At 38.8% G+C, this 22,953-nt stretch overlaps 2 protein-coding genes across 2 annotated transcripts in view; one reads left to right on the top strand and one right to left on the bottom strand.

Annotated features, from left to right (window-relative positions):
• Positions 1-1,405: 1,405 nt before the first annotated feature.
• On the bottom strand, positions 1,406-22,826 carry LOC116855191 (palladin-like). The gene is made up of 8 exons (XM_032837672.1): positions 22,785-22,826; positions 6,860-6,922; positions 6,345-6,462; positions 5,177-5,239; positions 4,075-4,216; positions 2,850-2,873; positions 1,742-1,861; positions 1,406-1,647 (listed from the first exon to the last, which is right to left on the bottom strand). Exons 2-8 carry the CDS (start codon positions 6,865-6,867, stop codon positions 1,406-1,408), a joined length of 717 nt encoding a protein of 238 aa, XP_032693563.1. The 5' UTR covers positions 6,868-6,922; positions 22,785-22,826.
• KLHL3 (kelch like family member 3) overlaps positions 4,185-22,953 on the top strand; it is a 234,885-nt gene continuing 216,116 nt past the window's right edge. The window contains exon 1 of the mRNA XM_032837740.1: positions 4,185-4,287. The gene's annotated coding sequence lies outside the window, so the exon portion shown is untranslated. The remainder of the gene's footprint in view (positions 4,288-22,953) is intronic.

The following is a 22,953-nucleotide window of genomic DNA, read 5'->3' as shown; positions in this document are numbered from 1 at the left end:
CTTCTTAAGTCTTAAAGTCTCACTGCTAAACATAGGGTATTCATGGAGAAAAGTTTTAAATATCTGTATTGGCTGTCTTCTGAAGGGAAGTCTCCCACAGAAGCTGACAGAAACACATAGAATGTGCTTAATAAATGTTTGTTGAATAAATTGCAGTCTTTTGTCCCACAAACCCCTTCTTTGACCTCATGAGAAATCCTTCTAAGGGTAGCTATATCCAGGTAGCTAAAGATCCCAGAAGCTAAAGGAGACCAACTGAGAAATTATAGTCATCGACTGTTATTAAAGATACATTGATCCTAAAAAAACACCCCAGTGCAGTGAAGTAATAGCCACTATTATGAATTCCTACTATGTACTTGACATATGTTATTCCAGGTCTTTTAATATCCAAGTTCAAACTCTTTCCTTTACTGTCTTCATTGTAGGAAACACTCGGAGAAATACCTATCCCAGGGTCATAGAAGCACGAGGAAGCAGCTCTCAACAATATCAGTCAATCATCTACAATTTCAGTCATTTGCAGAATGTGGAACTTCATGTAGGTGACCTTTGATTCCTTCCATCTTGAATACAATAAGTTTATTCACTTGATAGGCCCAAATAACTACTCAAGAAATCTCTTCTTAAAAGAGATTTCCATATCATTTATTTTGTAATTAACAGAGGCTACATTTAGTTATACTAGAAAATAGTCAAGAATGTTCATTTATTAGTTTTATTAAAGGCGTTTAACCTAAATTTAACGTAAAGGTAACTTTAGGTTGGTAAAATATTTAGTGGACTCTTCTTAGATGCTAGTAAAACAAAAAATTTCAAATGACTTTTAAGTATCAGTTTTTAGTTGTTGTTGTTGTTGTTTTTCCAGTCACTATTTTGGTTTGAGGTTCATGTTTGGGGGTTGGGGATGATGGTGGATTTTGTTTTGAATATAGCCTGGTTGGCAAAATCACCTAATCAGTTATCTTTTTTATTTATACACTTGCCTTCTAAAAGCAAGGGTAATTCTGTCTGTATTCTAAGACGAGAAGAAACCTGTATCACAAAAATTTTTTTTGTACTTATATTGAGATAAAACCCTGAATTCTTTTGTGGAACAGATTCTACTTCTTCAAAATCTTGTGCCGTTTCAACCTTGTTGATTGTTTGTTTGTTTGTTTGTTTTTTTTTTTTTTTTTTCAAGAAGTCTCTGTAACAAACCTTTAGATGTAGATCTAAGCACTTGGTTTACTGTTTCAGCTCTGGTCAAAGATATGATGGAGGGCAAGGGAGAAATGACAGAATTAAGTGACTCACCTAATAACGCAAGCTCCCTAAGGGCAGGAACTTTGTCATGTTCACTGTTCTGTATGCAGGACCAACCAAGAATATTTGTTGAATGGTCAAGTGTTAAGTCTGTCTGCCCTTACCATTGTGGTTGTAGCTCAGAGGAATTTTCACTGGAGAAATCCTCCTTTGGAACCTGGATCTTATGTTCACTGTGACGGTCTGGTTCAGGAATAGTTGAAATAATGTTCATTGGAGTATCATCTGTTTTTTTGTCCTTTGTGTGGCTATCACTGATCCAGGGAAAAGAGGCCAGTTTTGGAGCAAGTTTACTCATGGGTGACTTTGAAGAACTCTCTGATTTCTCTACTTCTTTTCCTCCTGAAAAATATAATTATTTACCACCTCAGAAAGAAACAGAATCTTCCTCCTCCTCTTGGCTGAATTGGAGCAGGGAGATCCTGAAAAGAATTACCTGGGGAAACAAAGAGTCTTGCTGTGGAAACTGCAGTCCCAGCTTCATTTTCTGCAATGCACTTGAATTCCCCAGAGTCTTCAGGAAATGCTTCTGTGATATTCAAGGTGCAGACTTCCTCTGGAAAGGCAAGAGATTCAACTTGATCAGAGTTTTGGGAGACCCCAAATTAACAACTAGTGTGGGTGGATGTCAGGGAAAGTAGATACTATGAATAAAAAGAGTATTTCTGGGATTTTTAAAAAATCCATCTGGTTAGACTTTTTGCCTTTAAGTGGGCTTCTGAAGATAAGTAAAAAATGCAGCCTAAAATAATCCCAACAGAGTCCCTACCACCTGTCTCTGTGACACATCTCTTTACTGTGAGTTCCTTGAAAGCAAGGGTTACACTTTATTCCTTGACTTCTAGATTTCTGTAGCTTTAGTGCTTAGCATCAAGGCCCTGTAATGATTTCTGAGCTGACCTAAAAGTTATCATTACCAGGATAGTTCGATAGTGCGGTGACAGCCACATTGTGATAGGCAATGTGCCTACTTCTTGGACGGTCAACAACTTGGATGTTTGATGTCATCACACCTCCTTACTGCCTCACTGTAGAGCTCACAAGTCACAGACAAGAGGATGGATGCGTGCTCTTTGAGCGCAGGGATGGCCTCAGTGTCCAGAATGGAACGTGACTATTGTCTGTACTATGATGAGTGAGTGAATAGGTGAATAAATACACTGACAAATCCCAGTTACCTTTCTGCTTTGGTTCTGTCAGCTCAAGAGTTGTTATAGGGTAGCCTCAGAACTGCTCATAATGGCAAAAGTGATTTAGGAGGCAAAGTCTTCTGATGGTAATCTTGATTTAATCATTTATTGTCAAGATATTGAAAAATTGGGGGCGCCTGGGTGACTCAGTCAATTATGCAACTGCCTTTGTTGCAGGTCATGGTCTCAGGGTCCTGGGATCGAGCCCTGCTTCAGGCTCCCTGCTCACTGGGGAGTCTGCTTCTCCCTTTCCCCGACCCTGCTTGAGCTCTCTCTCTCTCTCAAATAAGTAAATAAAATCTTAAAAAAAAAAAAGAAAAGGAAAAAGAAGAGATGTTGAAAAATTGTGCTTACCAGGAATGGATGATAAAGAAGCCTCTGAAAGATAAATAAGGAAATAGAAAGAGAATTGAAAAGATGATGGTTAATTTAGTGGGGAGGAGGGGCCATGTGTATATGATAAATAACCTGAATAAATAAAGCACATACAACCTTGACTGTAATGTGGAGTCACAGACTATAAACTCTGTACAAACTGGGAAAAGATACATGATGGAATAAACACTTGGCAGGGTGCTAGAAGAACTGTATTTTGTCCTGGTTAGCCCTGAATTGCCCTGTGGTTTTGTGAAAACTTTTCTCTGGGCTTTATTTCTTCATCTCTAACATGAAGAAAGTATCTGTTCTCTGAATGGGAACCATTACCGAACCCCAGGTCCTGCGGTGCTCTCTTCCTCCCAAGAAAATCTTTTTCTTTAAGTCTCTCTAATTAAAATAAAGTTGAATATTACATTATAAACATACTATAGTATTAGTGTAGAAAAACACACAACAGGGTAATAGTTTGGGTGGTGTGGCTATAGATGATTTAAAATTTCTTCTCTATGCTAACGCCACACTGTGTAATAAAGGTTTTTCTTCCTGGATGTGATGTGCAAAGGTTCATTTGTGCTGCATTGGTGTTTAAATGAATCTATTTTTTTTTTGCTTGGAGCAAGAACTATTTTGGGTTTGGACCCTGCCTGCAGCATTTATTAGCTTTGTAACCTTGGGCAAGGCATTTAGTATTTCTGATTTCAGTTTTCTTATAAAGTGGAATTAACAATGCACACTTCAAAACAATTGATGTGAGGATTAAATGAAAGGTTGCTTATAAACTCAGTGATGAGTGTGAAGTAGATCATCATACTTGTTATACTTCCCTGAGTTTATTATTTGGTAGGAAACAAATAATAAAGTATTTAGAAAGCTGTGTATCATTATTAATTTGTTTTAGTCTTAAAAAAAAAGTTTATTCTCACATTTTTTTTATTGTTTGTATGCCAAGAACTCATTAGTAAGATAATTCATGAAAACAAACCAATCTTTTCACAGCTATTAAAACTATTGTTTCATCAGAGAAAAACAGCTATCTTTTCTTTTTTGTTTGTGTCGAGGAATCATTTGGATCTGAACTCAAAATTGTTTAACAGTAGAAATTTCTGAGCCTGTAACAAGTCAGCTATTAAACTTTGAAACATGAATTAGATTTCCAAGGTTAATTGAAATAAAAAGCAAATCGAAAAGCTTATCACAATACTTCTCCTCAGAATCTGGAAGTCCTCAGAGTCTGCTATCTGCTCTTTTTCTCTGTACCAGTGAATTTGAACTGTGGTTGTTGCCTGGACTCGGCATTCAAATGCAACAAACTGACCGCTGGTTGTCGAAATGTCTTGAAGATGCTGAACAAAAACAGAATTCACAGAATGGAAGAAACTTTCATCATATGCAATGATTTGGGATGCCAATGGTAGTAAGTATGCTTTTCCCTATAATTACTGACAACTGACCGTACTGTAGTCAAAACAAGGAGTTGCTGGGATTCTTTTGTGCTTTGTAGTGTGCTTTACAGTCATGTGTAAGTTATTTTTATCTTAATTTAATAGAGAAAGTTGTTGCTCACGTCACCAAGAGCCAGGTTCAAAATAGGAACCAGAGTAGTTGAAAACTCTTATCTTTGTTATAGGATTTCATTAAGTACATGTAGAGTCACAGATTTAATCTTTATTGTCAGTCAGTAGTATGGGCAGCATTATTTGTTAAGGATTCTGAATCAGAACTTAGAAGACTTGGACCAGAATCTCAACTCTGCCACTAACTGATTGAAGTTGATCGTAGGAGCTTGGAAACTCTTAACCTCTGTGGAACTCAGGTGCTTTATCTGTGAAATAGGGCTAGCAAATATTCAGCCTTTTTTGAGGGTTTGAGGCTCATTTCAGATAAATAATCTGAAAACTTTCTTTAAAAAGTGAAGAGTTAGAATGTTACATAAAAAGTATAAAAATAGGTGGTTTGGTCTCACAGTGCATTGATGAATGGGTGGCATTTGTGGTAACTATCCCCACTAAACCCCAATTTTCCTTCTCTCCCATTTTCAGCTAGAGTCCTCTAGAATCTGGAATTACATTTTAGGTTATAACTTGGCTGAGAGGGAGTATCTGAGGTCCTTCTATCAGGTGAGACGTAGTGACCATCAGCCCAGCCTTTGCGGCCTGATGCCCAGGGCTACTTATCTCAGGGAAGGAATAAAATAATAATTTCTGAGGTTCTTTTTAGTTTCCTCTTTTCCTTCTCACCCCTTTGATGACACCCATAATTTACCTATAAATTCCTAACTCTACCATGCAGTAGGGATAGGTTACCTTGGTGAACACAGGGGCGGCAACACAGGTAGATCCGGACAGGCTGCTGCAGGGACTCTGCATCTGATTTAAGAAATAGAAGAGAGAGGGGCACCTGGGTGCCTCAGTTGGTCGAGTGTCTGCCTTTGGCTTGGGTCAGGATCTCAGGGTCCTGATCCTGGGTTCCTGGGATTGAGCCCTGCATCCGGGAATTCTGCTTTTCCCTCTGCCCCTCCCCCTGACTCATGTTCTCTCTCTCACTCAAATAAAATCTTAAAAAAAAAAAAAAAAAAAAAAAAGAACTAGAAGAGACACTCATCCATACTGCCAAGGCCCTGAGACCTAGAAGCATGGTGCCCATGAACCAACTGAATCCGTTTTGGCTGCTGCCAACCACACCCCAAGTGTTCTCTTTGAAAAGGATAATGCATCTAATTTAAACATCATTTTGGGTATCTGTTCCATTGCCACCCGTTTTTTTCCTCTATCCTCCAGCATTCCATCAGCTGAGATGGTGAAATATAACACCGAGTAATAACGTTTAAGAGATGAACTTTGGCACTTATTTAGAGAATGTATGTAAAAGGCATAAATAAGTTGTAAATTTTACTGACTAGATTTTTTTCCCTTCTCTGTACAGTTGCTCTTATCTTGTCTGTTAGGTTTTTCTAAAAGCATCTCCCCACCCCACCCCCCTTTTTAATTAAAAGGGAATTCATTCCATGGATTGTTGGAATACTCTGTTATGGGACCGAACTCCTAGAAACCAACTGTCTCTTATGGTTTGGCACATAGACAAATGGCCAATCCACAGAACTACCATAGAGTTATTTCTGAGACCCATGGATTTCTTTTCTTGTTCTATTTGAGGTTATACAGTTGGAGGCTCTCCTCATGTATACTTTTCAAGAAAGTTGCATTGATTCCTTCTTCTCTGGGCCTGTGTCTCCACTACTGGAACCCCTAAGAAGGCTTTTATTTATTTAAAAGATTTTATTCATCTATTTGACAGACAGAGATCACAAGTAGGCAGAGAGAAAGAAGAGGAAGCAGGCCCCTGCCAGGCAGGGAGCCCGATGCAGGGCTCGATCCCAGGACACTGGGACCATGACCTGAGCTGAAGGCAGAGGCTTTAACCCACTGAGCCACCCAGGCAACCCCCTAAGAAGGCTTTTAAAACTGAACATACCCTTTGGGGGTCAATACACAATGGTTGAACTAAGGTAGAATAACTTGATTTGATATTGGAGGTTTCGTTAACCAGGGAACTGATGGTCAGAGAAACTCTAGTGGTTTTCTTTTTTATCCTGTTACAGAAACAAAACAAAACACAGTACAGTGAAAGAAAGATTAGAGGTGGCTTTGATAGAAATGCCTCACTGTATTCATTTGGCATGTGTCACATTTTTACTCAAAATCCTTAATTTTTTTTAATTTGTATAATTCAGTTTTTTCCCTTTTTGATCAGTTAATGGATTATGGCTCATAATAGTTTTGCTTTAAATTTCCTTTGTCTTAGTCTAATAATCAGTGAGCTGTTACTAAACACTTACAGAGAAGAAATAATTTATAAAGCAAATAATCACTTTAAAGTTTGGAAAATTTTAGTTTTTTTTTTTTTTTTGCTGTATTTTTTTTAAAGTAGAATTTCCCCTATATTCATATGGCAGCAAAAGCTCATTAACACACACATTCTGTACTTACTCTGACATTTCTGTAGCATATTCCAAGCACAATCACAGAGAGAAATGTTTTCTTCCCTCTTCTCTTGTAAGAAAGAGAAAAAAGAAATTCTATCAGATCTCACTGGCATTTAATAAAATTTAGTTCACCTGTGTTGTATGCACAGTAGGACCAGCAAATTAGTTATGGGCAACAGGTCAATCCAGAAATCTGAATTCTTGACTAAGTTTGGAACTACTTTAATATTCTCAGTTTAAAAAATCCAGATGTTTACAGAGGTATAGTGGTTGCACCCAGAAGAGCTATTGAGTCATTTCCCAAAAACAACATTTTATAGGGCAGATACTGCTGTCTTGTGAATTTGTGTTTTGATTGGAAGTCTTCAGAATATTTGTTACAATACGAAATCTCTTGACACATTGCTTTGTTGAAGGATGTTGTCAATGTTCATATTATTTCTATGAGTACTTAGTAGAGAAGTCTATCTCAGTGCTTAGTATCATGAATAATCAGGGGTTGCCTGGGGTGGCTCAGTCAGTTGAGTGTCTGACTCTTGGCTTCTGCTCAGGTCATGATCTCAGGGTTATAAGATCAAGCTCCACTTTGGGCTCCATGCTCAGTGTGGAGTCTGTTTGAGGTTCTCTCCCTCTCACTTCCCCTATGCCCCTCCATGCACACACACACTCTCTTGAATAAATAAGTAAATAAAACTTAAGGAAAAAAAAAGAATAATTCGGGCTTCTGTGCTACTACTTTAGTTTTTCCTCTCAGATACTACAAATCCTAATATTGGTTATATTTCCTCTATGTTAGGTATTTGAAAGTCTATTGCTCATTATCTAGCCAGGAATTCAACAGAGTTTGGAGTTAGGATCTCCTAAATTTGTAACCTGATATTTTTTCCCCACTCTATCTATGATTATTTATTTACCCATACCACATTTAGATCACATGATCCTGTGAAGAACTTTTATGTTATTTCCAGGTGGAAGAGATAGATTGGAAGATATAGACTAGCCTCAATAACAAAATACTACAATTTTCAGAAAGCCATTGGCTTATGGAAATAGAGTATTTGAAATTGTAACTATTCCAGAAAACCTAGTCCCTATGGTCACATTATACCACAATGCTTTAATGAAAAACATTTCCTACTTAAAAAAATCTTTTACATACAGTTTGATACCATCCCTTTGGATTAGATTTATCTAATCTTTTAGTATATAATCTCATAATTCTTAGTGGCTTTTTCAGTCTTTAAAAACTTCCTTATCTTGAAGTTTTATAACCATTTTGGTTTAGGCTAAAATTTCAACCATGTAAAATTGTTAATACTATTTCATGCTTCGTTTCTTAAGGCAGACAGTGGCTGAAGAATGTACATTTTGTTTATTTAAAGTGTCCAGATACTCAGGTCGTGATCTCATGGGTTATGAGATTGAGCCCCATGTCTGGCTCCACACTCAGCAGGGTGTCTGCTTGAAGATTCTCTCCCTGTGCCCCTCCCCCTGCATGTGTTTGCGTGTGCACACACACATACTTGCTGTCAAATAAATAAATCTTTGAAAAAAGAAAGTGCCCAAATACATTACATTTACTCATGTCTATATATATAGTATTTTATAATTTGTAAGATTAAAAATATCTGTGAGCTAGAACTGCCCCAACCCTTTTTTTAAAGGGTAGTTGTTTTTTTTTTAAAGATTTTATTTATTTATTTAACAGAGAGAGAGATCACAAGTGGGCAGAGAGGCAGGCAGAGAGAGAAGGGGAAGCAGACTCCCCGCTGAGCAGAGAGCCCGATTTGGGGCTTAATCCCAGGACCCTGGGATCATGACCTGAGCCAAAGGCAGAGGCTTCAACCCACTGAGCCACCCAGGCACCCCAGTATTTATTTCTAAGGTTATTTTGAGGATTATGTGAGAGAGCCTGCAGAAGCACTTAATGTAGACACAAGTCATGTATCAAGCACTCAGCAAATGTTAACTGCTGTTATTATTGCGATTGTGGTGATAGATCCAGGTGAATTTCCACCTTTCCTAAGAGGTTTTTCTTTTCTTTTCTTTTTTTAAAGGCTTTATTTATTTCAGAGAAAGAGGGAGGGAGAGAGAGTACAAGCAGGGGGAGATGCAGAGAGAGAGGGAGAAGCAGATCCCCCTCTGAGCAGGGACCCTGATGTGGGGCTTGATCCCATGACCCTGAGATTGTGATCTCAGCAGAAGGCAGATACTTACCCGACTGAGTCACCCAGACACCCCGTCTCAGAGATTTCTAATTTAGTTCTCTTTGACTTTTTTCTCTTGCAAACTTAAAACCTCTTTCTTAGCCTTTTGTTTTAATTATTTATTGCTGCGTGCTTTCATTTGGAAGCCCCTTAAGGATCTTTTCAGATGTGTCTCATCCTCAAAGTGTCTACCCTAGTGTTAAACACATGGTGGGTGTGGAGATGATTGATTTCATAGATTAATGCATAGAGAGATGCTATTAATAGTCTTAGGAGATGTGTGTTGTTTTGTGCTGTTTCCTTCAACCCCATCCGACAAATAAAAGCAATGGAAATAGATTCCTCTTTTGATGTTGGCAGGAAGACCTCATACCACACCAACCAACTTAGGTGAAGTTAACCAATCACCCATCATTGAAGACCAAGAAAAGACTTGGGAAATCTTGTCTAACATCTTCAAAGAACAAACCTAGGATTATGTTATTTGGTCAAAGTCATGCAGTCCCTTGGTATAAGAGTCAGGATTAGAGGGTGCGTGGGTGGCTTAGTCAGTAAGCATCTGCCTTCGGCTCAGGTCATGATCCCAGGGTCCTGGGATCAAGCCCTGCATCAGGCTCCCTGCTCTGCAGGAATCCTGTTTCTCCCTCTCTCACTCCCCCTGCTTGTGTTCTGTCTCTTGCTGTGTCTCTCTCTGTCAAATAAATAAATAAAATCTTAAAAAAAAGTCAGGATTAGAATGCAAATCTCTAGTCTTCTAGTGCAATCCAATGGATTCTGAATCCAATGGATTCTGTATTACCAGATAAATGTAAAACTGTGGATATTAGTCTGAGTAGTTGTGACTGTAGTGATTCTTTTCTTTTATCAGGATACATTGCATTTATGGTTCTGAATTCAGTGGGTAATGAAATAGTCCTTTTACTTTGTATGTAAGCTCCATGAGCTCAGAGACTTAGTCTCTTTTGTTCACTCTTGCATCCCTAGTGCCTAGTATAGTGGAGTTGGCTGAGACTTCAGTTGAGAATGTTTCTGTGGCTTCTAGAGATTCTAACCTTGGAGTGTTAGACCCTGGAGAGAAACCCTGTATACATCAGGGACATTCTAGCTGTGGTAGCAAGATAAAAATGAAATCCTTCCCCTCATGGGAAAAGAAGGATCAAGTGAGAGAGTGTGCATGAAACTTTTGGAACTTCTTAGAAGAAACATACCTTATAAATAAATATAAGGTCAGTTGGTTCAAGAGGCTAGAGTTTCCTCTAAGCCTCTTGGCTGTCTCAAAGGAGAAGCTGGAAAATATCAGCAGAACAGTTTTGGTGGGGGATGAGATTTAGGTTTTTGCCCATCTTAAAACTGTCTGATGTCCCGAGGCTAATGAGAACAAAAAAGAGAAGATCCAGTCCTAATAAGGGAAAGGTAATACTGGGCCTCCTAAATTCCAGATCCTCCTGTTGTAAGTCAGAACAATCAAACTTTCTGGGCAAGGCACTAGACAGCCCATGCTGTCACTTAATCCATGGAGCGAGGAGGCCTGGCAGGACTTCCTCTGTCCTGTCCCTGATCTTCCAGCCAATGAAAAGAGACAGTGATAACTAATGGAACCAAGAAGTACCCTGCATCTTACTTTGTATATGCCACTGGTTAGCTTGAATTAAACAATTTGGGTCTAAAGATCATAAAGAAAAGGATAAAAACATAGACAGGCCATGTAGTTTGGGAGAGAGCACACTAATTCAAGATTGAGAAAATCTTGATTTCTATTCTATGGTTGTCAATTCGTTATACGACCTTGGGGAAGACCCTTTAGGGTCTCAGTTATCCCTTAACTAATAAGAAGTGAGAGGGGAGATGTTACCTAAGATTTCTTCTAGGTCTGTTAGTTCTTTTTAAATATTTTTAAATTCTCAGAGTCTGTGCTTTAAAAATCTCTGATTTCTGCAATTACCAGAGCAGATGAAATTCCATCAGAGGATAAGAGAAAGAAAGATGAACATTGGACCTAAAAGCAAAAATGATTGGTGCTTAGGCTGCTCTAGCACCCTGAGGTTTGAAAGATGAGCTGAGCTTTAGAAATTACTTAGTTTAAGAGGTTATTTATTTATGAAAGCAAACCTTTCAGAACTCACATTGGTTCAGTGGTAAAACAAAACTGAGTGTGAGAACCACTACTTCTTCCCCACTTCAAGAAAAGGAAGAATTTCTAAGAAAAAGTTCTTTTTAAAATATTGACATCTCATGCTGAAGCTACTCTGGTCTTTACATTCATTTCTCATGTATTTTTCTTTAGGGGGTAGAAAAGGAGGTTTTCAAAGGAAAAAATAAAACAACAATAACCCTTAACATGACTGCTGTGAGATATTTCCACACTCCAATATATCAGAGTGAAACTGTGGATTCTCAGTATGTGTGAGCCCTACATATGACCTGTCCTGAAGTGTTCCTTCTTGATTTTAGGTAGTGCTCGGGATGTCCTTGAGAGAAAAAATAGCTAGGGATTTTACTTTCGTGATGAGTTATGCTAGCAGGCTTCATGGCTCACGTAAATGGTAACCTTTGCTGAGTGTAACCCTAGCTCTTTGTAAAGAGAACAGAATTAGACTCCACCAAATGAAGAGTCCAAGACCTTGGCAGTCTTACTCTGGAAAGATTACAAGATACATAGAGATCACACAAATGAACAATGCTAATGTCCTTATAACATTGCCTGGATAGCTAGGATGTCTGCAGCATTATACTAGCTTCATGAATGTAATGTGGGTTCAGTGGTCTGAAAAATAGAACATTAGACATATTTAAAAGTAAACAACTGAAAAATCTGATAGTAGCCACATTAGGCAAAAATTGGAGAAAGAGAAGTGATGTAAGTCAGGTTAGCAACCTAAAATGTTTTATTTTTAATAATTATTTTTTTTGAAAGAGAGAAAGTGTGTGCATGTGTTGTGGGGGAGGGGCAGAGGGGGAGAGAGAATCTTAAGCAGGCTCTATGCCCAGTGTAGAGCCTCACGAGGGTCTCCATCTCACAACTTTGAGATCATGACCTGAGCCGAAATCAAGAGTTGGATGCTTAACCCGCTGAGCTACCCAGGTGCCCCTCATAGGTTTTAAATGTCACATTAGTGAGAAAACTTAAGAAAATTCATACAGTAAGCTAAATTTTGTGCATCCTTATTAAGTGTTACTTTTTTGAGTTGATGGAAAAGTTTATTGTGCTATTTCAATATGTTTTCTTTTGTTTGCCCATTTTATGATTCAGTGTTTATTTTAAACACTTTTTTTTTTTTAAGATTTTATTCATTTATTTGACAGAGAGAGATCACAAGCAGGCAGAGAGGCAGGCAGAGAGAGAGGAGGAAGCAGGCTCCCCGCTGAGCAGAGAGCCCGATGCGGGGCTCGATCCCAGGACCCTGAGATCATGACCTGAGCCGAAGGCAGCGGCTTAACCCACTGAGCCACCCAGGCGCTCTGCAATTCATTTCTAATCCAGGTATTATCAACTGGGGTAATGGGGCCTAGAAAGTGCATTTTCCCAAGATGGTTTCCTTACCAGCATGCCTGATACCTTGATGCTGCTTGGTGTTCGTCTGTCTTTGTTTTTCTCTCTCCACATGGTATCTCATTCTCTAAGGTCTCTCTGGGTGGCTTTGGTTTTTCGTACCACAGTAGCCCCAGGGTAGTTGGATTTCTCACCCCAGGCTTAAGGCTCTAAGAGCAAGTGTTCCAATAATATTCTTTCTCTTTTGAAGGGAAACTTCTCTTACTTTGTTCTGTTGTGATTTCTTGGACCCTTAGCTATGGCAGTATAGGAACTAGTTGCCAAAGACCCAATTTATACAATTCCTCTTGTGAAAAATTCAGGTCTTAGGGCTTAAATACCAAGATAAACAGGTGTTTGGTTTGAATTATGTGGCAAGCTACTTTCTACTTTGTTTTGTTAGAGAATTTTCAAATTTAGCTGAAGATTAGGTTTAGTAGATATTTTCTTTTACCTAAGCTTAAAATATTGAACTTGAACCAGCCCTGCGGCAAAGGAGCAGTGGTAACAGAGGCCTAGACTCTAGGAAAATAATCTTTTAATACTTCCCGGTCTCATTCTTCAGCACTGGCAATGACTGTACTGATGAGAGATGTCAGAAGAAAAGTTAACTGTCTTGGAAGCAATAAACCACCTTCATTCCAACTTTTGGCAGAACGGCCAAATTGATGAAAGTTTATATTTTGTAAGGCATCCCCACCTCTGTCACCTGCTTGCTCTCTAGAACACTTTCCTGTAGGTAGTGTTTTCTTCATCTCAAGTGAACCCTAGAAAGCTATCATGTCCTCAAGCCCACATCAAAACTGACTTGTTTTATATACATTAGTCCTCAGAGTGGTTCAGACAAAGACACCAATTTGTCCATGGATGTATTCTGCCCCTTCTTGTGTCTTTAAACAGTAAAACCCATTACTTTGACCCATATGACACCATGTCTGGTGGGGGCACTCTGAAGCCCATAAGCCAGTCAGCCAGTCGTCTAGGAGGTGGGGGAGATGAGATTCCTCCTAATCTCTTTCACATACTGCTAAGTTCAGATGAGACTGGTATTTAATCCTAAAACTTTCATTCCCTTTTGATATTTATCTGAAAATAGAGGATATTTGTCCTTTTTGATGCCACTGGCTTGAGTATGTGAGTTTTTATGTTATAAGATCATGCTTGATTTTTAAAAGTGACTGTTCCATTTCTCTTTGCCCTGTGCACACATGCAGAGTTACTGCCAAGAGGAATACTTTGTGCACAGGACAGCTAAGACCACACATTGTCATTAGCTGGGAGTCAGGTTACCCACCACATGGACAGCAGCATGTGCTAGAGCTCTGCATAACTAGAAGAGTCCTAGAGAAGAGAATTTGTAGCATTAAGCAGGCTTTGCAAATTAAAAAAAAAAACAACAACAAACGTACAGTTCTCTCTGAGCTTTGATATTTAACAACCACAAAATGAGAATAGTACCCAGGCACTGTATTAACCACTTTCTGTGCTTTTTGTCATTGATTCTTCGCAAAACCACAAGATGTAGAGATACTGTTTTTCTCATTTTACAAATGAAGAAGCATAAGCTTATCGAGGTTACCCAGATTGCCCAGAGTCAAATAGCTAGTAAATGGTGGATCCAGGAATAAGATCCCCATAGTCCATCTCTAGAACAGAGAGCTCTTAATCTCTGTTATGAGAAATATACTTCCTTGACCTGTGTATTTCTTGGGAAATCAGAGGGACAGGTACCAGGTTCTAAGGGAAGCCTGAGCTTGATAACTAGCTTTTGGGTTCAGGAGGGAACTTATAAGGATATGAACAGAAATGTTCACAAATAACCTCTCATGCATTGGACACTGGGTCAAAAATTTAACTCTGACAGTGGATTCTGTTTATTGCTTAGATGTATAAGAAGATATATGTGGAAATAATACTGAGCTAAATAAATTGAGCTGGACAGTGTACAAAAAGATCTTTGTAAAATGTGAGAGCGATGTGTGGTAACTGTATTGATTGGATTTTTGAGATGTGAAATCGGTTTGGTTCAAAGCCCCCAAGACCCTCATCAGAGACCTCGCCAGAGGCAGAACTGAAAGTGTGTTCATTGAATGAAAATAACAGATCCAAAGGGCAGATTCTCCCTAGGTCCTTCCCCTTCACTCTAGAGTATGACATAAGGATACCCCACTGCACTGTTCTCCAGAAAGTTCCTAAGGAATTAACCACAAGAAGGAGAACAGGTTGATTAGGACATGTTAACGGGACATCTTTCTCTCCTAACTTTCTTCTTTTAGCACAGTTTAATTTAGCTCATTGTCACTTTGGCAGTGTTGACCTCTGTGAAAGACTGAGAAGCTAAGTACAGACTAGAGGAGAGAAGTGTGACAGTGACAAGCTCATGGAGGCAAGGGGCAGTTTGAAGTGCCAGGAGGTGGGGGGGGGGTCATCAGATACATATGCAAAGCAGGAGCTTTTCAGGGAGGTTATAGAGAAGCTGGGGTTTAGAGAGAATGGAAAGTGGAAGTCAGGCTTTGCAGCTTCAGACTTAATCTCAGGGCTGTCCCTGGTCCGTCCAGCCCCTTCTGGGACAGTGCAGAACTGATATCCCTTAGAATCAGAGAATCCCTGGAGGGTTAAGGGGGTAGGAGAAGAATAAATGAAACAAGATGGGATTGGGAGGGAAAGAAACCATAAGTGACTCTTAATCTCACAAAACAAACTGAGGGTTGCTGGGGGGAGGGGGGTTGGGAGAGGGGTGTGGGGTTATGGACATTGGGGGAGGGTATGTGCTATGGTGAGTGCTGTGAAGTGTGTAAACCTGGCGATTCACAGACGTGTACCCCTGGGGATAAAAATATATTATATGTTTATAAAAAATTAAAAATTTAAAAAAAAAAGAATCAGAGAATCCTTGGATATTACAGTCCAAAATGGCCTCAGAGCCTGTCAAGTAAAGCTAGGCCCTCAGTTTTAATTTAAAGGAACTTAGAGCCATTGTCTAGTTGAACCCAAAATAGTTCGGGTCATTATGTCAGGCTTGAACATCACTTTTTTTTTTTTAAGATTTTATTTATTTATTAGAGAGAGAGGAGAGAGAGAACATGATTGGGGGTAGGGTAGTGGGAGAGGTAGAAGCAGACCCCTTGCTGAGCAGGGAACCCAATGAGGGACTCGATCCTAGAACCATGGGATCGTGACCTGAGCTGAAGGCAGACACTTAGCCAAATGAGCCACCCAGGCATCCTTGAACATCACTTTCTTTCACAATTTTCTTTCCTGTTAAGAATCCTATCTGTAAAAGACTGTGTATGTATGTCCATGTATGCTTCTGTGGGTATGATGTCTGTGTTTGTTCTGATTTGTCAGACCATAGAGTAAAGGCTGGTGGTCTTAGGTATCTTTATAGCCGCAAAACTGAAACCAAATTAGTCGATCTGTAGAACTTTGTTTCAGATCCACTAAGTTTATTATATACCTAAGCAGCATATTTTAGGTACGTAAATTGGATAGCACCTTGCTTTCTAGGTGGTCGTGTGTTCTGTAGGGAGATAATGATAACAGTTTCAAGAGCCATGGAAAAACGTTTGATAGCTTTATGGTGGTTCTCAGAATTTAACATGCATTTGCATCACCTGAGAATCTTGTTGAAATGCAGATTCTGATTCAGTAGCCCTTGGGGCCTGAGATCCTTTATTTCTCAGAATCTCCCAGATAAGACAGATGCTGCTGGTCTACAGACTACACTTTGATAAATAGCATGGGCAGAGTCTTAACATTGGTTAAAATGTGAAGCATGCAGAGGGAATAGCAAATTAAGTCAGTTTGACAGGAGAAAGAAGGTTGGAAAGATTGGTTAGGATCAGATCTCAAAGGGCCTTGAGCACCAGGGTAAGGATTTAGATGATATATGTGTTAAGGAATCATTGCGGGTTTCTGTACTGGGTATAGAATGACATGACAGGACCTGTACTTAAGGGAGATTTATCTGTCATCATGTATAGGACAGGTGGGGTAGAAGTTTCCTATTAACTATTAAGTAGCAGAGACTCAACTTCTGGCCCTTAATGCCAAATGAGAAGAAGTTGCAGAAAGGAGAGAGAGGAGGAGGCTGGCAACCAGGAAGTGACCTGTCTTACAGAGTGGCCCTGGGTCGGGGCTGGGGGAGTTGTTTAGGTCATAAATCTCTTTAGTCTGTCCCAATTCCAGGAGATCCTCACCAGTCCTTTGTTATTTAAGGATACAGTCATAAGCCGTGTGCTTGGTAAATTTTTTTTTTTGCTAGATTCAATTCATCCAAAATGTATTGAGTGTCAGGTACAGTGCTTTGCTCTCTCAGGTGTCTGTGTTTTTCCCAGAGTGTCTGATGCAGGATCCTGGCCTTCATTAATATTATTGTAATGTTCATCCTGTTTAATTCTGGCATTTTAACATAAGAGGGTTAACATAGTCTACCCTTGATAAGACTATTTAAAAAACAAGGATATGATAAAACACAAAATAATGGATTGTGGTTAAAATTGAGGGAAGGCAGGTAGGGATTAGATTTAGGGGAGGAACACATAGATACTGTTCATTATTGGTATTGTTCCAGTTCTTGGGTTGAATGATGGGATTCACAGGATTCATTTTATTTTTTAAAATAAATAAGGAAATGAAGCAGGAAATTAAGTACAGGATGATCAGGCATGCTAATTTACCATTCATAATATAAATTATTATATGTGTCATGCAGCTGAGGTCCCTTTAAAAAAAAAAACTACATGCACAGACTTACAATACTCAAAGGTAATGTCATGGAGAATCCATCCTAAGAGAAGGAAATTAAAATTGCCACCTCAGCCTACGTCTGTGTAAGGCTTTTCTATGCATTGCGTCAGATTGCAAATAATTTGAGTAGTTATCTCCAGCCTGAGGTTTGGTGAGTTCAGGTGAGGTCGTAGTCCTAGCAAATATATTGGTATTCTACTAACCTAAATTTCTCTTCCATTTTGAAACGTACAGAGTACTTTCCCACATCAGATCATGCTTCCTTGGCATTTACTTAGTCTTAGGTCCTTGGATTCTTGAAGCCGAGGTCAGAGGTCTTTGTTTATTCATTCATTCATTTCATTCATTTGAGTATAATTGACATGTTACATTAGTTTCAGGTGTACAGCTTAGTGTTTTGACAAGTTTATGCATTATATTGTGGTTCGCTACAAGTGTAGCTACCATCTCTCTCATTATTTCACTATTACAGTATCATTACCCATTCCTTATGCTCTGCCTTTTATTTCCATGACATCCTTATTCTATAACTGGAGGCCTGTATCTCCCTTTTTCCTTCACCCATGTTGCCCAATCTCTTACCACCTTCTTCTCTGGCAGCCATCACCCCATACCTGTTAGAATGGCTAAAATCCAAAAAAAAAAAAAAAGAAAAAGAAAAAAGAAATGACATGATGGCAAGGATGTGGAGAAAAATGCATTGTTGGTGGAAATGAAAATTGGTACAGCCACTGTGGAAAATAGTAAAGGGGTTCCTCAAAAAATCAAAAACAAAAATACCATATGATCAAATAATTCCACTATTGGGTATTTACCAAGAGAAAGTGAAAACACTAACACTGACTAAAAAAGATACATGTACCCCTATATTTATTGCAACATTATTTACAATAGCCAAAACATGGCAGCAATCTAAGTGTCTATCAATAGATGAATGGTTAAGGAAATACACACACACACACACACACACACACACACAGAAATATCATATGGCTATAAAAAAGGATGCGATTGTGCCATATGACACATGGACCTAGAGGGTATTATGTTTAATGAAATAAGTCAGACTGAAAAAGACAAATACCATATGACTCCACTCAAAAATGGAATCTAAAAAAAGAAATAAAAGAAAAGCATGAAGCATGAGCAGACCTGTAAATACAGAGAACAAATTGATGGTTGCCACAGAGGTCCTTTTTATGAATGTCTTGGGGAATTTAATGTTCTCAGAGTATTGTCATACTGAATATTCTTCTGACATTAGATTATATTGCATTAAATCTTTACAAATCATTGAAATGACACCAAAGTATGAAGCAATATATCCTGGAAAGTCAAATCCACTTTCAAAATTAAAGAGATATGTGAAAACTGTTTCCTTTTTGTTATCTGTCATAGTAAGTGAATGGAATTCTGGCTAATTCTGCCAAACTTCGGGAATGACCAATTTTCAGAGAAACAGAATACAGTAAAATTTAGTCTGTTATAAACTACTCTGAGTATAATTTAATACTTTTGATTCATAAAATACTTTTAGGGACTTGGGGTGTTCCATGCAAATAAGTTTTCCAGAAAATTGAAACAAACCTATGGTTGCTGAGTGGGTTTTTTTGGCCAAAGATTTTTAAAAATAAAAGTAGCAGATGTTTAAGGTAAAAATTCAGAGCATACAGAAGGTATAAAGTAAAAAGTAAAAATTGGCCCTTTCCAGTCTCCAATTTCTGCTATTGATAGTTTCTTATTATATACAGGTACAGCTCTGTATATAATTTTATTTCATAAATGCAACCACACTATATATATTATACCTTGCTTTTCCACTTAATGTATCTGGGTCATCATTTGATAACAGCACATAAAAATCTAACTTATTCTTCTAAATTTCTATGTAGAATTTTTTATATGGTTTGCAATAGTTTATCAGTTCACAGTTGAAGAATATGGGAGTTGTTAAAAACAATACCTAAGTGAGCATCTTTATAAATACACCTTTGCATCTTCTTTTAAGTCCATCTATAGCAGTGGAATTACAAGGGGGAATAAATACAGCACATACATTTTACTTTTTAACAGTTATACAGCTTAGTTGCCTTTTTGTGAAATAGTTCATTCTCAATAGTTATTTGAAAATGACTTCCTTATAATCCTCATAATGAGGTATCTCATTATTTTATACACTTGTATTTCTTTAATCATAAATGAAGTTGCACATCTTTTGTGTGTTTGTTGATCACTTTTGCTTTTTCCTCTTGTAAAATGCCTGTTGAGAAAGATGATCTTCTAAACTGAACAGAGAATGTTAGCAATGTATTTTTACAGCTACACTGTTAAAATTAGATTTCAGTCAGGGTGAGTATTTGACAAATAATTTCTTAGAATCTTGAGATTATTCTTCCTTATTTTTTTTTTCAGAATATATTGTCATCCCAAATATCTAACACTGAGATGATGACATCTGGTCTTTACTGTTTGATTTAATGAACAGTTGTAGCTTACCCAGACTTCAGTCTAATTTGGGTCTCATGCGTGTTTAGAAAATTCCTATGGTGGAAAACTCCAGAATAAAAGGATTGTGGTAGAGCTGTGATAGTTGACTTTACTTACTCCCTGCTCTGTTGAAACAGTACATACTTTCCTCCCATTTGCGTGAGAAATAATCTTGGAAATAAGTTTGCATCCATGGATATAATTCTATATGTTTGGGGTTCATGCCTTTTTTGGTGATATATGCAGTTTCTACCACACTGTGGCTGCTTAAGAATTGTTCAAGAAAAACAAGAATAATGCTGGTATTTGGTTTGTCAGTTGTGGCTCAGAGCATCAGTGGGAAATAGAGCAGAATTCTTGCAGAGAAATATGATCCTGACTCAATTCTAATTTTATCTTTGTGGTGCAGCTTTTAACTATGAGAACAGCTGGTGTTGGATAAATCTGTCCTCACAAGCTGTATGAGATTGAAATAAAATTAAATATTTGGGGTTAAATCCAAATGCAAAAATGTGGAAATGACTGATGAATATTTTGATATTTCACTTTCTGCATCTGGGTGAAAAGCTACTCTCTGTTCATTGTGAATTCTTTTCAATAGTCCTATTTGAAGCTTAAGATAAGCAGAATGTGTGCCTTAATTTAAGATCTAACATTTCTTGAAAGGTAAAGCTGAATTCTTGCTTTTTACTCTTAACCTCCACCCTGCTGATAAAAATGATAGACTGTAGAAACCTATTTTTGTTAGCAACCTCTCTTTGTCTTTCTGTCTTGAGCCAGTGATTACTACCGTGCTTCTACTTGGGCAGGGAAAGTACTCCTGTGTGCTTTCTGAAAGTTTGCAAATGATGGGACCCCAAGCTCCTAGTAGATTCTCCCCCAGATGACCAAATGTGTTGCTGATTGCTAAGAGATAAATAAGGGTGGTGAGCTCAGAGAACAGTCAGGTTGCTGGCTTTTCGTCAGCTTACTGGATTATTAAGGTAGAAAAGCACTAAAAATAAATCAGGGCACAAATTCTCCTGCCAGGGGTTGAGTATTCAGATAACTTGTCTTCTCGGCTGGTGTTGACATCATCTGTTCTCCTAATGCTCTTTGCAGATGAGAGCCAGTGTGAGAAACAGGGTTGGCCATGAACAAGTGTCAGCAAAAGTTTGTAGCCTGTCCTGATATACTTATTGTTGGTTCTTGTCAGACTCAGTTAATGAGTTCCTCTAGCTCCTCTAGCAGGACACTAAGCACATCAATGAGACTTGAAACCAAGCTTGGGACCAATCTCAGGGGAAGTCATTTGATATCTTCTAGTTTCAAATATATCTTTGCTAGGTCTCTTCCACATCAGTTGGGTTTCAGTGTTTCCCCCAGGAGGTCAGATTCTACCAGAACTGAAAAGGTAGGGAGATTTCTCAGGAGTTCAGTTCTAGGACCTGAGGATTTCACAATAATACAAGTTACCTGATGGGGAATAAAGATTCTTATTGCTGTATTTTGGTTTCTGTTGTTGCTTCAGAATCTGTCTTGAACAGAGTACCTTTGCCAGTCACAATTAATCTGTGGATCTCATTGGAACTTAAATGGAGGAGAATGCATTTAAATACCTACCTTCTTTATATTTATCCCTACCCTTTTTTAGTTTTCTAGAAACTTGCTTTTAACTGGACTAATACTGTCTCACACTGATTAAGTGCTTGATACTCACAAAATGCTTTTACACATTTATCTTGTGACCTTCAGAACTAGTCTGTAAGGAAGGCAGATGTTATCATCCTGTTGCTAATTGCTGGACTCCGAAAAGCCAACAGTCAGACTTTGGCAGCACTCGGTGTTAAGCCCTGGGAGCTCTGGGATTTCTTGGTCCACGTAGCAATGTCTAACTGACCTGGGGCCCTCTCTCCTAAGTCTGGAGGTTTGTTCTATTTCTTAAGATAATGTATTTAAATATATCTATAAAAATGCATTCTCACTATCGTAAAGTTGGAAAATATCGCAGAGAAGTGAGAGAGAGAGAAAAAAATCAGCCGCAGACCTAGTACTCAAAAACAAATTCCTTGGGTTTACTTAGGTTTTTCACTGTGTCTGTGAGATGGAAGGAGAGATCAAATAAGTCCTCAGTAATACTGATTTTGTCTTGGTTTCCCTGCATTTAGCATAGTGCGTATCATAGATATTTCAGTCTAGCCCTCTCCAGGGGTACTTCACGGGTAGCTAGGCATTGACCCTGGACCCTCCAAGCTGCACTGTAAAAGCTGAACCAAAATCTCACTGCCATCTCTGGTAGAGGTCAGATCTTCACTGTTCTCCTTTTGTTACTCTTCTCTCCCCCCACCCCCCACAAAGCTTATTTCCTTTCCTTCTAGCTCTTTCAGTATAGTTTCTCTTGATTTTTTCCTGCAACATGTTACTTCCCATCTTAAAATCACCAGCAGCACTTCCCACAGATCTTTCTTCAAATTCTGCTTGGCTTCCCTTGTGCAGAGGCAACAGGCCAGAGAGCATGGAGGAAAATGAAAGGCCTGTTCTTTCTCGAGTCTCCCAAGCACCCAGCTTGGCACTCAGAAAGGACATCTGACCAAAGATAGGGGTGCTGGGAAGTGCAGGCATGTTAGCAGCACGTTTGGACCCAGGAAATAGTAAATAACAGTGTATCTTTGGACCCCCTCCTGCATTTTGTTTAGTGCTTTAATAATAGACGTTAGGTGAGTGTTAACTGGTGTGTGTGTGTGTGTGTGTGTGTGTGTGTATGTGTGAGAGAGAGAGAGAGAGAGAGAGAGAGAGAGTGTGTATTTGGTCTTGAAAGTAGAGGTGGGAAGCCACTGTACTTATTTCCTATAAATTAAAAGCATTGGGAGTGTATTCTCTGTCCTACACCCAAAGAATTCTGGTCTTCCTTATCTGTGGGATCACTATGCTATGAGAAAACCCAGCCAACCAGCAGCCTTGGTGTCAAAGGTACTCACAGCTTCCACGTTGTCTGTCGGCTTTCCAGGTCCTGATGTCCTCACCAAAAACACCCCTTGAGACTGGGTTTGTTTGAGGTAGATCCCTGCTCTCTGGCAAGGAGGGGCATAAACTGGAATGACAGCTGTGTGCAAAGAGGGTAGGCTATCAACTGGAAGGGATGAGGAA

Source organism: Lontra canadensis, unplaced genomic scaffold (genome assembly GCF_010015895.1).
Source record: "Lontra canadensis isolate GAN:19392208 unplaced genomic scaffold, GSC_riverotter_1.0 scaffold99, whole genome shotgun sequence".
In the NCBI taxonomy this organism is placed as follows: domain Eukaryota; kingdom Metazoa; phylum Chordata; class Mammalia; order Carnivora; family Mustelidae; genus Lontra; species Lontra canadensis.
Note: the sequence above shows the minus strand (reverse complement) of the source record. Positions and strands in the feature narration are given on the sequence as shown.

Bases quoted from the DNA above. Each gene is read 5' to 3' on its own strand.
- LOC116855191 (XM_032837672.1), bottom strand. The intron at 4,217-5,176 runs GTAACCTATCCC...GTTTTTGTTCAG, and splicing joins CCGCCCCTGTGTTCACCAAG to CATCTTCAAGACATTTCGAC. The intron at 1,862-2,849 runs GTAAGCACAATT...TTGCCTTTCCAG, and splicing joins TTCTTTATCATCCATTCCTG to AGGAAGTCTGCACCTTGAAT.